Source organism: Hemitrygon akajei, chromosome 5 (genome assembly GCF_048418815.1).
Source record: "Hemitrygon akajei chromosome 5, sHemAka1.3, whole genome shotgun sequence".
NCBI lineage: Eukaryota > Metazoa > Chordata > Chondrichthyes > Myliobatiformes > Dasyatidae > Hemitrygon > Hemitrygon akajei.
Window position 1 is genome coordinate 21355582 of NC_133128.1, and position 15669 is coordinate 21371250.

At 41.6% G+C, this 15669-nt stretch overlaps 2 protein-coding genes across 3 annotated transcripts in view; one reads left to right on the forward strand and one right to left on the reverse strand.

Moving 5' to 3' along the window:
- vps26c (VPS26 endosomal protein sorting factor C) overlaps positions 1-15669 on the forward strand; it is a 39554-nt gene that overhangs the window by 21677 nt on the left and 2208 nt on the right. For both annotated transcript variants that reach the window (XM_073044995.1, XM_073044996.1), the window contains 2 exons: positions 6627-6777; positions 14370-14522. In XM_073044995.1, coding sequence (XP_072901096.1) covers positions 6627-6777; positions 14370-14522 — 304 coding nt within the window. The remainder of the gene's footprint in view (positions 1-6626; positions 6778-14369; positions 14523-15669) is intronic.
- The window catches only part of ttc3 (tetratricopeptide repeat domain 3), a 177868-nt gene continuing 163390 nt past the window's right edge, over positions 1192-15669 (reverse strand). The window contains exon 43 of the mRNA XM_073044993.1: positions 1192-4158. Coding sequence (XP_072901094.1) covers positions 4123-4158 — 36 coding nt within the window. The 3' untranslated portion in view covers positions 1192-4122. The remainder of the gene's footprint in view (positions 4159-15669) is intronic.

The following is a 15669-nucleotide window of genomic DNA, read 5'->3' on the forward strand; positions in this document are numbered from 1 at the left end:
AGCGTATGGTTGATCAGTTTCTCACAACCTTGAAATCTAACCATTTTTTTAATCGGAGACTAGAGATTAGATCACTAGGTTATTCATTTGATTGAACGGCAGTGGTAGAAATTGTAATTATCTCAGGATGCAATCTCAAGATCAAGTTGAAAGTAGCTTAATCCTAAAACTTAACAGTTATCCACAAATGAACCTTTCTATCTGTGGTCATATTGACAATTCTTTGGTTCCATCTTAATAGCCATGTACGTTTTTTCTTCATGTTGTGACACAGATTACTGTGCTGGCCTTGATTTCCCAGATGCTTCAATGCAGACATTAACAGAATAACTGACTGATACAAATCTGTTTTATGGCATTATACTACTTAAAAGTGGGAGAATTCCAATGTCTCAAAACTGATTTCCTCTGTTAAATTTGTGTTCACACTCAGTGACGTTCCAGCTGCTGTTTGCAAATAACCTTTTTGCAGTTTTGCCGTCCTGGGACTTAGTAATTAAATCTTTCATGATTTTTGTCTCGGTTGAATTTGTAAGCACAAAATGGATTTTAAATTGGTGCTCAATTAGTGGTAGCTTCCTATTACATTTCCTTGTGTTGCTAGCATTAAATTGACATACAAAAACTCGTTCTTATTTCAGTTATACTGTGGCTCAGGTTGCAACATCATTCAATTTGATTTGTCCCTTCCTTTGGAGTCAGGTTAAAGATTAGATTAGCTTTAATTGTCACATGCACATTGAAACTACAGTGAAATATGTCATCATATCAGTGAGCAGGCCCACAGCTTATTAACCCTGAAGCTGGCGCTGCAATAGTGTGACAACTAAGCTATCGTGTATATTAAATTAGTCAGCTACAATATCACTGTGTCATGAAATTTGTTTTACGGCAGTAGTACAGTATTTGTCAATGAGCAGAAAGCATGTTTGTAAACTTGGCAGGAGCGAAGGATGTTGGGAGTGGTGAGGGTGGAGCACTGCGGGAGGGGTTTGAGACAGGTGGCAGAGGAGGAGTGCCAGGATCGCGAGGTGGTGCGGGTGCAGACATACCCAGCTCTGATACACCAGGCAAGATCATTTGATTCCAAAAAATTGGTTTATTGATCATGACAGAATGTCTCTCTGGTGCATCCTGCCCCCTCCCCTCCCCCTTCCTCTTTCCCAACCATGATTCCCCTCTCCCTGCCACCTCCCCGCTCTCAATTGACAACAGAGACCCATATCAGAATCAGGTTTATCATCACTCATATATGTCACGATTTTTTAGTGGTAGCAGAACAATGCAGTATATAAAATTACTATGGTACAGTGCTATACACTACATTATGAAATAAATATTTTTACCAAGTAGTGCCAAAAGAGCAAAAATAGTGAGGTATTGTTTGTGGACCATTCAGAAATCTGATGGCAGAGGGGAAGGAGCTGTTGTTAAAATGTTGAATGTGTGTCTTCAGGCTCCTGTACCTCCTCTCTGGTGGTGATAATAAGATGAGAGCATGTCCTGAGCGATGGAGATCATTAATGATAGTTGCTGTCTTTTTGAAGCAATGCTTTTTGAACATGCCCTTGATGCCATACAAAAGCAAATTTCAGTAACATTAAATCTGATTCTGATGTTGCCCATGATAAAAAAAACATGTATAAAAGTTGTGAGATTAAGTTGTGTTAACCAAAATTAAAAAGTAGTCTGCAAGTTCTGAATCAGAAACTAGGTTTGGTGGAAGTTTTAAGTTTAAAATATTTTCTATGGTTAAAATGGCCACGAGACTTGTTTCGAAAAAACTGGCAGGAAAGCTCACACTTCTGATAGAAAATATCACTCATCCTTTTTGGTTCCTTGGATTGACTTGTGTTAACTGCTGTCCCGACTGGAGGAGACATCAGACCAAGTTGCATGGCTATAACTCTCTCCTGGTGGATAATGGCAGAGGTATTCAAAGCACAGAGCAAACCTGTTCCCTGTGGTTAGTAAAAACTAATGACCTGAGGTGAGTAATGCACCAGAATTGAAGAAAGATGAAGGACCACCATGTCCATATTGGTCAAGTGCTGCCTTGGAAATCTCATCTCACTTTATTAGATACACCTCATTAATGCATATGTCTGATCAGCCAATCGTGTGGCAGGAACTCTGTGCATTAAAGCATGCAGGCATGGTCAGGAGATTTATTTGTTGTTCAGATCAACATCAGAATGAGGAAGAAATATGATCTAAGTGACTGGAATGAGTGTTGGTGCCAAACAAGGTGCTTTCACACACACATAGTCTCTAGATTTTACAGAGAGTAGTGCCAAAAAGAAACAAAAAACATCCAGTGAGTGGCAGTTCTGTGGATATCAAGAGGGTCAGGAGAATGGATGGTGATAGTAACTCACCTTACAATAGTGGTGTGCAGAAGGGCATCTCTGAATACATAAAGAACTGTGAAGGGCTACAGCAGCAGAAGGTCATGAACACACGCTCACTGGCTACTTTATTAAGTATGCAAAGTATTTAATAAAGTGTGTGTCTTTGCACATGTTCATTTTAATGTATAGTTGTCGAGAGTAGCTAAAAATGCATGGGATGTTGCTATTGCAAGCTAGCTTCCTGGTGTTATGAGGAATGTATAAGAGAAATTGTAGTATTATTTGAATGCCAATTGTCCATGATTGTACTGAGCCGATGGCTTGAGAAAGCGGCCTGTTGCTGTAACAGCAATAGATGGATTAGCAGCCTCACTAGGGGCAAGGAAAGCAAAATGTTCTAAACAATTGATCTTATGTGAAAGGAGGTAAAATGCTTTAAGCAGACTTTAAGTACTGCTTTACTAACAATTGTGAAACAATATTGATGTTGTGAATTCAATTATAATGACAAGGTTATCTGCCACAATATGGTTAATAGATGATGCCATATCCTACACATTTCATGTGATGACAACTGTTGAGACAACTAACCTTTAAAATACTGAGCTTGAAGCTTCGATAAATTAGAGCGAAGAATATAAAAGTGTATCGTGTAGTAATTCAAGCATTGTTATGACAGGTTATTGAAACCAATGTTTGGCTGTCATGCTGCTGTAATATGATGCCTGTCTGTTGTAAGAATCATTTCCTACAAAAATCAAAGGCAAAAAAACTCTGAATATAGCCATCAAAGTTCAAAGTAGATTGTATACTTCACCATATGCAGCCCTGAGATTTATTGTATTGTGGATAAACTCAGCAAATCTGTAGAATGGTAACTATAACAGGATCAGTGAAAGATCAACCAGAGTGCAGGAGGCAACAAAATGTGTGAACACAGTTATAAATAATTAGCAATAAAGAAGAAGACCATGAAATAATGAGATGGTCATTGATGGGCAAGTGAAGTGGAGTGTAGTTATCCCCTTTTGTTTAAGAGTCTGATGATCTGCCCATTAACGATCTGGAAAGGTAAAATGTCCTCAATTATGTGCGTATATTATTGTTATAACAGATAAACATTCAGCTCTGCTGCTGAAATTTTGTTCCATTTCCTTTCATAAGTTGAGTTCAACAGTTGTGGACAATTAATATAATGGAGGGTGAATTTCTACCTGAGATGATACAAATTTGTCCCTCCCTCTGTGTCTTCAGTATGTTGTTTTATTTTGCAATTACAGCATTGCTATCGTAACATTTGCCTTTAGGTATTTGGCCATAAATAGGCTTGACAGTGCTGAGGAATCTGTGCAAATTGCCAATAGGAGGTGAATCATAAGACCTTGTTGAATATTGGTAATGTAGAATGCTGCAAGTCTGATTCACTGGTTCAGTGGTGGGGGAGCTGCGTTGCCTCAGTTGCTGCATCGACCAGGTCCTCATGCCACCGTGTCGCCTGTTGCAGAGTTGTATTAGAACTCGGAGGGTGATGAATCTTTGGAATTAATTCCCCAACACCTTGTAGAGACTAGGGCATTTCAGAATGCTATGTATGAAGTAGATAGTTTTTTTAAATAAAAGATTTGAGGGCTTTTGGAAATTGGCATGACAGTTGGCAGTCCGGGACAGATCAGTCATGATCATATTGAATAACAGGTCAGTTTTGAGGGCTCCTCTTGTCTTGTATTCATAAGATGTTTCCTTCATGCCAGAATCAATCTAGTAATCCATTTCACTGCTTGCAATATAAATATTTTCCTCTGCCATCCTGCAAAATATGGAGGTCAACATTCTTAGAATCAGGTTGTGAAATTTGTTGTTTTGTAGCAGCAGTACATAATAGAAAAAACAATAAGTTACAATCAGAATTTATAGTTTTAAAAATTAAGTATTCCAAAAAGAACAAAACAAAACTTGCAGAAATGTAGAGAGATTCATTGTCCATTTAGAAATCTGATGGGGGACGGAACGAAGCTACTCCTAAAACATTGAATATGCGTCGTTAAGCTCCTGTACCTGGGTGGTAGTAATGGGAAAAGGGCATGCTCTGGTGATGGTGATTCTTAACGGTGGATGCTGCTTTTCTGTGGCATCACCTAGCTGGGGAGGTTAGTGCCCATTAGTAGCCCTTCCATTCCAGGTGGTAATGCAACTAGTTGGAATGTTCTCCATGGTACATCTGTAGAAATTTGCAAGTCTTCAGTGTCATACGAAGTCTCCTTAAACTCCTACTGAAATATATCACTGTTGTGCCTTCTTTATAATTGCATCAATATGTTGAGATAGATTGTCAGAGATGTTGACACCCAGGAACTTGAAATTGCTCAGCCTTTCCACTATACTGATCCCTCTATGAGGACTGGTGTGTGTTCCCTTGACTTCCCATCTTGAAGTCCACAATCAATTCCTTGTTCTTACTGAAGTTGAGTGCAAGGTGGTTGTTGCGACACAACTCAACCAGCTGATCTATCTCACTCCCGGACACCTTCTCGTCAGTATCTGAAATTCTGCCAATAATAGATGTCATCAGTAAATTTATAGATGGTGTTTGAGCAGTACCTAGCCTAGCAGCATTGTCATGGGTGTAGAGAGAGCAGAGCAGTGTGCAAAGCACGCATCCTTGACATGTGCCAGTGTTGTTTGTCAGCGAGGAGGAGATATTATTTCTGATCCACAGTAACTGTGATCTCCTGATGAGGAAGTCAAGGATCCAGTTGCGGAGGAAGGTAAAGGGGACCTTGCGAATTCCCTCTATTGTGGAACAGAATCTGGCTATTTTTATACTTTAATTACATGCCTAAATTTGCCTTGGAAATTATATGTTATAGCTGTAGATAAGCAACAGTGTTTGTTTGGTAGGCTCTGCCCATTCAAGAAACATTTTTTGTTTTTGTTTTTCCAGCCAAAGTGGATACTCTTGTATATTTTAATTTGAAAAGTAGGGAAAATCTAGCTCATTATCTATAACTTCTGCATAATCTGTATCTTCACAAAATGGTGCTCCCTCTCTTCTTTCCCCCCCCCCACTCCCCTCAAGTGCCCCATGAAACATTTGTATTGTGAACAAATTAGGCAAGAATTGTCTATTCATTTAACTCATACTGATTGTAAATGGTAAGCTCACTGAACCGATCCTTATGCACCTTACTATTTCCAGTTTGCTAATCTGAAAATAATCTATTTGCCTGTTAATGAATTCTCTATTTTTGTTAATAATTCCATCAATACTGTGAGCTCTCATGCATTACTGTTTACAAGAATTCCAGTTCTTGTAAACAAAGTGGGAGAGTAGAAACCTGATTGGATGAGGACTAATTAATCAGGAAGGACAGACTGCAGGGGTATAAATACCACTGGACTAGACATGACCATCCCTGATGAAGAAGGCAGAGTTGTTTATTGAAATGTCGGTTATAATCGATACCTGTAGCCAGCTGGAAGCCCAAGAAGAGTTTATTCTTAATAGAGTTGTCTGTCAAAACTTTGATTGGATAGCCAATGATATTTTGTAGGATTGCTTCACATTACTCTTTTTACTTTTATGTTGTCTGTTTCCAGTACCCCAATTGTGTAAGGGGACAGTATGCCTCCAGAAGGACCTTTCTTGGATAAGTCTCACTACAGAGGCCTCATTTGTCTGGTTTGAGTGCACACGGCTACTGTCAACCCAGCCTATTTTGTCTGGAGCAAACAGAGATGGCTCCAGTGGTCTCATTTTGAATGTCTGACAACTAAAACTGTCCTATGCTATCTTTACCTTACTGCAACTTCCACAGCACCCACAATCATTCCAGGGTTAAAGTCACTTAGATAACATTTCTTCCCCATTCTGGTGTTTGGTCTGAACAACTGAACCTCTTGATCATTGCTTTTATGCATTGAGTTACTGCCACATGACTGGCTGCTTAGATATTTTCAATAACAAGTAGGTGAACCTAATAAAGTGCTCACTGAGTGAGGCTACCAAAGGATAAAATGTTCTGCTATATTATTAATCTAACCTTACCACAGTCAGTTTATGTATAAGTTCCTTGAACGGATGAACCATTCTTAATGGAATATAAACCATGTGGGAGTATAGTATGGCTAATAAGAATTCAGTTATCGATTCCCCAGGGTTGCTCTGGGTGATATCAGTTAAGCACCAACTACAATGTGAATCGTTGGATTTGATGGCTGTGTTGCATGGTTGTTCAACCTGCTGGCTTTATTTTTAATTCTTCTCTTCCTTTCCAGAGAACTCCACTACCTGGATTCAAGATCTGCGGCCGCCTCGACTCCACAAACTGCATCATCACCCAGCCACTGACTGGCGAGCTGGTGGTGGAGAACCTGGACGTGCCTGTCAAAAGCATTGAGCTGCAGTTGGTGCGAGTGGAAACCTGTGGTGAGTGCTGAGTGACAGGAGTGATCGTAGATCACACTCAGGAGTAGAACATTGTGTTTTAGCTTATTTTTTGATTTATAAAATGTTTACTCATGTTTTGCATTTCATAATTAAACGTAAATGGAAATTTATGGTCTTTCTTTCGCTATATAGTACTGTGCAAAAGTTTTAGACATATATGTACAGTTGCAAGAAATAGTTTGGAACCCTTTGCAGTTACCTGGTTTTCTGCATCATACCATGTCTTATTTTCATCGAAGTCACAATAGTAGCAAACATAATCTGCCTCAAAATTTGTACTATTTCTCATCAGTACTGGGTACACCATTGAAACAATAATAGTCTAGATTCAATAAAGTATTTAAACCTCTGGGGTAATGCCTTCTACAAAAGCAGTTTGGAGTCAAGTATTCTGATCAGTAAGATGAGATTGGAGATGTGGGTTGTGAAGGTCCCCTGCCCTATTTTTTAAAAAAAAGACACACAAAGCCAAGTTCTGATAGAGCCTCCTCATCCCATGAAAGATATCTTTGTATGCACCATGCCTTAATCAAAACAACTTTGAGAGAACCTTAGAAGGAGAATTGTGAGATGCATGAGGCTGGAAAAGGCTACAAAAGCATTTCTAAAGACCTGAGTGTCCACAGTACGAGAAATTGTCTATAAATGGAGGAAATTCAGTACTGTTGCCACTGCCCCTGGGAGTGGGCTTCCTGCAAAGATCCCACCCAGAGCACAACATGCAATGCAGAAGGAGGTGAAGAAGAACCCAAGGGTAACAAAATTGCAGAAATCTCTAGAACTTGCTAAAGCCTCTGTTTATGTGAACAAGAATGGTGTTCATGGAAGGACACCATGGAGAAAACCATTGCTGTCCAAAAAACTCCATTGCAGCACGCCTCATGTACAAAAGACCACCTGCATGTTCCGTGACGCTTCTGGGACGACTTTCTATGGACAGATGAAACAAAAGTTGAACTTTTTGGCAGGAATGCACATTGCTCTGTTGAAAGACAATAGGTGCAGGAGTAGGCCATTCAGCCCTTCGAGCCAGCACCGCCGTTCAATGTGATCATAGCTGATCATCCACAATCAGTACCCCCTTCCTGCCTTCTCCCCATATCCCTTGACTCCGCTATCTTTAAGAGCTCTATCTAACTCTTTCTTGAAAGCAACCAGAAGGACCTTTCTTGGATAAGTCTCACTACAGAGGCCTCATTTGTCTGGTTTGAGTGCACACGGCTATTGTCAACCCAGCCTATTTTGTCTGGAGCAAACAGAGATGGCTCCAGTGGTCTCATTTTGAATGTCTGACAACTAAAACTGTCCTATGCTATCTTTACCTTACTGCAACTTCCACAGCACCCACAATCATTCCAGGGTTAAAGTCACTTAGATAACATTTCTTCCCCATTCTGGTGTTTGGTCTGAACAACTGAACCTCTTGATCATTGCTTTTATGCATTGAGTTACTGCCACATGACTGGCTGCTTAGATATTTTCAATAACAAGTAGGTGTACCTAATAAAGTGCTCACTGAGTGAGGCTACCAAAGGATAAAATGTTCTGGATATTATTAATCTAACCTTACCATAGTCAGTTTATGTATAAGTTCCTTGAACGGATGAACCATTCTTAATGGAATATAAACCATGTGGAAAGTATCCAGAGAATTGGCCTCCACTGCCTTCTGAGGCAGAGCATTCCATAGATCCACAACTCTCTGGGTGAAAATGTTTTTCCTCAACCCCGTTCTAAATGGCCTACCCCTTATTCTTAAACTGTGGTCTCTGGTTCTGGACTCCCCCAACATCAGGAACATGTTCCCTGCCTCTAGCATGTCTAATCCCTTAATAATCTTACATGTTTCATTCAGATCCCCTCTCATCCTTTTAAATTCCAGTATATACAAGCCCAGTCGCTCCAATCTTTCCCGCCATCCCGGGAATCAACCTCGTGAACCTACACTGCACTCCCTCAATAGCAAGAATGTCCTTCCTCAAATTTGGAGACCAAAACTGAACACAATACTCCAGATGGGGTCTTACCAGGGCCCTGTACAACTGCAGAAGGACCTCTTTGCTCCTATACTCAATTCCCCTTGTTATAAAGGCCAACATGCCATTAGTTTTCTTCACTGCCTGCTGTACCTGCATGCTTACTTTCAGTGACTGATGAACAAGGACACCTAGATCTCATTGTACCTCCCCTTTTCCTAACTTGACACCATGCAGATAGTAATCTGCCTTCCTGTTCTTGCCATCAAAGTGGATAACCTCACATTTATCCTCATTAAACTGCATCTGCCATACATTTGCCCACTCACCCAACCTGTCCAAGTCACCCTGCATTTTCCTAACATCCTCCTCACATTTCACACTGTCACCCAGCTTTGTGTCATCTGCAAATTTGCTAATGTTACTTTTAATCCCCTCATCTAAATCAGTAATATATATTGTAAATAGCTGCGGTCCCAGCACCGAGCCTTGTGGTACCCTACTCGTCACTGCCATTCTGAAAAGGACCCATTAATCCCTACTCTTTGTTTCCTGGCTGCCAACCAATTTTCTATCCATGTGAGTACCCTACCCCCAATACCACATGCTCTAATTTTGCCCACTAATCTCCTATGTGGGACCTTATCAAAGGCTTTCTGAAAGTCCAGGTACACTACATCCACTGGCTCTCCCTTGTCCATTTTCATAGTTACATCCTCAAAAAATTCCAGAAGATTAGTCAAGCATGATTTCCCCTTCATAAGTCCACACTGTCTCGGACCAATCCTGTTACTGCTATCCAAATGGGCCGCTATTTCATCTTTTATAATTGACTCCAGCATCTTCCCCACCACTGATGTCAGGCTAACTGGTCTATAATTTCCTGTTTTCTCTCTCCCTCCTTTCTTAAAAAGTGGGATAACATTAGCTACCCTCCAATCCTCAGGAACTGATCCTGAATCTATAGAACATAGGAAAATGATTACCAATGCTTCCATGATTTCTAGAGCCACCTCCTTAAGTACCCTGGGATGCAGACCATCAGGCCCTGGGGATTTATCGGCCTTCAGTCCCATCAGTCTACCCAACACCATTTTCTGCCTAATGTGAATTTCCTTCAGTTCCTCCGTTACCCTAGGTCCTCTGGCCATTATTACATCTGGGAGATTGTCTGTGTCCTCCCTAGTGAGGACAGATCCAAAGTACCTGTTCAACTCGTCTGCCTTTTCCTTGTTCCTCATAATAAATTCACCCGTTTCTGCCTTCAAGGGCCCAACTTTGGTCTCAACCAATTTTTTTCCCTCTTCGCATACCTGAAGAAGCTTTTACTATCCTCCTTTTATATTCTTGGCTAGCTTACCTTCGTACCTCATCTTTTCTCCCTGTATTGCCTTATTAGTAATCTTCTGTTGCTCTTTAAAAGTTTCCCAGTCCTGTAGCTTCCCACTCATCTTTGCTATGTTATACTTCTCTTTTATTTTTATACTGTCCTTGACTTCCCTTGTCAGCCACGGTCGCCCCCTACTCCCCTTAGAATCTTTCTTCCTCTTTGGAATGAACTGATCCTGCACCTTCTGCATTATTCCCAGAAATACCTGCCATTGTTGTTCCACTGTCATCCCTGCTAGGGTATCCTTCCAGTCAACTTTGGCTAGTTTCTCCCTCATGGCTCCATAGTCCTCTTTGTTCAACTGTAATACTGACATTTCCGATTTTCCCTTCTCCCTCTCAAATTGTAGATTAAAACTTATCAATCATATTATGGTCACTACCTCCTAATGGCTCCTTTACCTTGAGTTCCCTTATCAAATCCGATTCATTACACAATACTAGATCCAGAATTGCCTTCTCCCTGAAAGGCTCCAGTACAAGCTGCTCTAAGAATCCACCTTGGAGGCACTCTACAAACTCCCTTTCTTGGGGTCCAGTACCAACCTGATTTTCCCAGTCTATCTGCATGTTGAAATCTCCCATTACAACCGTAGTATTACCTTTGTGACATGCTAATTTTAGCTCTTGATTCAACTTGCACCCTATATCCAAGCTACTATTTGGGGGCCTGTAGATAACTCCCATTAGGGTCTTTTTGTCCTTACAATTTCTCAGTTCTATCCATACTGACTCTATATCTCCTAATTCTATGTCACCCCTCGCAAGGGACTGCATTTCATTCTTCACCAGCAGAGCCACTCCACTCTCTCTGCCCACCTGTCTGTCCTTTCAATAGGATGTATATCCTTGAATATTTACTTCCCAGCCCTGGTCCTCTTGCAGCCATGTCTCTGTTATTCCTACAACATCATATTTACCAATTTCCAATTGAGCCTCAAGCTCATCCACTTTATTTCTTATACTTCGTGCATTCATATATAATACTTTTAATCCATTACTCCCCTGGCTTCTCACATCGATCCCTATTGCACTTGGCCATACTCTTCAATCCCTTCCTGAGCTTTCTGCCCCTTTAATTCTGTTGTCTTTCTTAACTTTTCTTATTCTCTCTTTCCCTTTAACTCCATCCTTATATTTCCAGTTCGTCTCCTCCCGCCCCCCCCCGCCCCCACTTATTAGTTTAAACACACCCATGTAGCAGTGGCAAACCTGCCTGCCAGAATGCTGGTCCCCTGCCTGTTAAGGTGCAACCCGTCCCTTTTTATACAATTCATCCTTATCCCAAAACAGATCCCAGGGGTCTAAGAATCTCAGACCCTATTTCCTGCACCAGCTCCTCAGCCACACATTGAGATCCCACATCTCCCTGTTCCTGCCCTCACCAGTACGAGGAACTGGAAGCAAACTGGAGATAACCACCCTTGGAGGTACAAAAGCTGGATGAACTCAGCAGGTCGGGCAGCATCCGTTGAAAAGAACAGTCAGCGTTTCAGGCAGAGACCCTTCGTCAGGACAGGACCCTTCGACCCTTCCTGCTGAGTTCATGCAGCTTTTGTACGTGTTGATTTGACCACAGCGTCTGCAGTGTACTTTGTGTTTACCACCCTGGAGGTCCTGCTTTTCAGCCTTCTGAGTTCTCTGAAGTCACACTGCAGAATTTCTTTCCTCTTCTTCCCAATGTCATTTGCGCCGACATGCACTACCACTTCCGGCTGTTCACCCTCACCCTTGAGGATGCCCTGCAATCGGTCCGTGATGTCCTGAATCCTGGCACCAGGGAAGCAACACACCATCCTTAAATCCCGTCTGTTTCCGCAGAAACCTCTTTTTGTACCTCTCACCATGGAGTCCCCTACTACCACAGCTCTGCCTGATGTCTGTCTCTTCGGCTTTGCTTCAGTGCCAATTTTTGACTCATAGACCTGTCCGCCTCTCAGACTGGCAGCGTCTTCTGTCCCGACAGCTTCCAAGAGGGTGAACCTGTTTTCAAGAGGCACATCCCCCGGGGTCTCCTGTACTTCAAGCATCCATCCCTTCTTCATCATCGTCCCCCCCCCCTTCTCCCTTCTGGTATCTTCGGTGTAATGATCTCACTGTAGGTCCTGTCCAGAAAACTTGTTTTCACGGATGAACCTGAGGTCATCCAGCTGCCTCTCCAGTGCCCCAACACGGTCCTTCAGGAGCTGAACCTGGACACACTTTTCACAGTTGTAGCAGCCAGAGGCACGATCAGTGTCCCTGACCTCCCACATCAGGAAGCATCACACTGAATCAGTTTACCTGTCATCTCTTCACCACCTCTCACCCTCTCCAACTGTGGCGTAGTCTCCTCCCTCAGCCTCCTCGCCGAAGACTCGAGCCAAAGACTCGCACGTTTCTCACAAGGCACTTCCCTCGACAAGGTTTGGAGGAAAGTGGGCACTGCACACCAACACCAAAACCGTATCTCAACTGTGAAGCATGATGGAAGGAGCATCATGGTTTGGGCTGCTTTGTTGCCCTAGGGCTTGGACAGCTAGCAGTTGTTGAGGGATAGTTTGCTGGAGAATATCAGGGTAGTGGTCCATCACCTGAAGCTTAGTAGAAGTTGGATGATGGAACAAGACAATAATTGGAAGCACAAGAGTAAGTTAACAACAATGATTTAAAGAGAAGAAAGTTTGTGTTTTGGAATGGCCAAGTCAAGAGTCCAGACCTTAACCCAACTAAGATGCTGTGGCATAACCTGAGGAGGGCTGTTCATGCAAGATATCCCAAAAATATTGATGAACTGAAACAATCTTGTATGTAGGAATGGTCTAAAATTCCTCCTTGCCATTGTGCAAGTCTAATCAGCTACAGGAAACGTTTAGTGGAGGTTATTGCTGCTATCGCCCGGTAGCACTCTGATTGACAGTGATGAAATACTTTGAGAGGTTGGTCATGACTAGACTGAACTGCCTCAGCAAGGGCCTGGACACATTGCAATTTGCCTATTACCACAAAAGGTCAATGGCAAACACAATCTCAATGGTTCTCCACATGGCTTCAGACTACCTGGACAACACAAACACCTATGTCAGGATGCTGTTCATCGACTATAGCTCAGCACTATAGGCACACACTCAGCAATTCAGGTACAGCTTCTTCCCCTCTGCCATCCGATTCCTAAATGGACATTGAACCCGTGGTTACTACCTCATTTAAAAAAAATATACAGTATTTCTGTTTTTGCACATTTTTTGATCTATTCAATATACTGTAATTGATTTACTTATTATTTTTATTTTATTATTTTTCCTCTTCTATATTATGTATTGCATTGAACTGCTGCTGCTAAGTTAACAAAGGTCACGTCACATGCCAGTGATGATAAACCTGATAAAGGAGGTTCTATCAGTTATTAAATACAAAGGTTCACATACTTTTCCAGTCTAGACTGAATGATTAAACAATGTCAATAAAGACATAAAAAGTATGATTGTATGTTATTAGTTTAGGCAGATTGTGTTTGTCTATTATGTGACTTGGATGAAGATCAGACCATATTTTATGAGTAATGCAGAAAACCAGGTAATTGCAAAAGGTTCACAAACTTGTTCTTACAATTGCGTGTATATATCAAGGTATCTAGATATACAGTATATTGCGATATATCTAAATCTACTGAAGGATAGATCGAGATCTATATCGAGATATAGCCGGGGTGCCTAAGAGTTTTGCACAGTACTGTATTTGTCAACGTGGAGTGAGCAATGGGTTTCTAAATCTGGCATGAGCAAAGGATGTTGGGAATGGTGAGGGTGGTGTGTCGTGGGGCTGGTGTCAGGAGGAATGCCTGGGATGGGGGCTTGCACAGGTGTAGACTCGCCCAGGTCAGAGACACCAGGAAACGTCACTTGATTCCAAACAATTGGTTTATGGATCATTACAGAATGTGTCTCTGGTGCTTCCTGTTCCCTGCCCCTTCTCAGTTCACATTAAGACACATATCACAATCAGGTTTATTATTATTCATATGTCAAGAATTATGTTTTTTATATGCGGCAGCGGAACAGAGCAATACAAGTTACTACAGTACTGTGCGAAAGTCTTAGGCACATTTTATTTCTATATCTATCTCTCTAAGACTTTTGCACAGTACTTAATAGTTCTTAAGTGTTTTTGACATTATGGAAATCCAAGGCTTCTATTCCCAACTAACTTCTCCAATAATCTCATTAGGTTGTGCTGAAGGTTACGCGAGAGATGCCACAGAAATTCAGAACATCCAGATAGCTGATGGCAACGTTTGCCAAGGTTTGGCCATACCTATCTACATGGTGTTTCCCCGACTCTTTACCTGCCCCACGCTGGAAACAACAAATTTCAAAGTCGGTAAGTGTGAGCCCCAGGCATGTGCGCATTGGCTCTTCTTCTTTGTGCATAACCTGCTGTGCTTAATGACTGGTTTGAGAGAAGTCTGAGTTGTGATCCAGACCCATTCGCCTTGTTTCTTTGACCAAAGTAACTTTTTATCAGGCATGGAAAACCAGTGAGCAGCCATGGATGGTCTGAACAATCCTCCCAAATCCTTGTCCATGATTGCTAAACCCTTGTTGTAGGTCCAGTTCTCGAGGTTACAATGGATGCAGAAGATCTGTTTGCATTGTTTTAAATGTCAATATTTTATTCCTCCTTCAATATCTGTAAACACCAATTATCTGGGTGCTGGCCTGTGCTGATCATGTGAGCTGGTGTAGAGCATGTGTGTAAGTGGTGGTGTTTGCACCATTGATTCAAGTCTTGGCCAGCTCAGTCAGTGGTACTGCTACCTAGCCACTCCTGGCTGATGGACCCCACCTTAACACCAGCTGCATTCTTGATACTTTCAGCATTTCTTCCAAATCACACTGAACATGGAGCACTCGCTCATCTGCATGGATGATGGGTGATAATAACGTGGTGGTTTCCTTGCTGAGTTTGACCTGATGATCTGACATTCTGTGGGATTTGTAATTGACCTTGAGGTTTTACAAGGTTGTTTTTTTTCCTGCCCCTTGTGATTTGTCTGATCTGTTGGTGGGTCAGTATATACCCAGGCACTATAATAGCAGAGCCTGCCAGTTGTTTCCACAAAGGACTGTGCAGATGAAGTCATTGCGTCTCAATCAGGCTCATGATCCAGTTTGAATAACTTTACTCAGCTACACTGAACTGATTCCACAGCTTGTAGACCTGCTTTCATTGACTCTGCATCTCTTCCTTATATTTACTTTGTTATTATTTATTTACTTTTTATTATTTGCACGATTTGGCTTCTTTTAGTTTAAATAGTTAATAGTCTTTATTATTTACAATTTTTCAATAATCTTGGCTGAGTTGTTTGGAGTGTTCTTTTGTCGTGGTGGTGTAGTTTTTGCCAGGATACTGACTCACCAGCAGTTGGACACGTGTATTTTTACTACAATCAACTGAAACACCTTGACTGCACACAGCTGATCTCCATTTAACTAATTGTGACTTCTGAAACCAATTGGCTCCA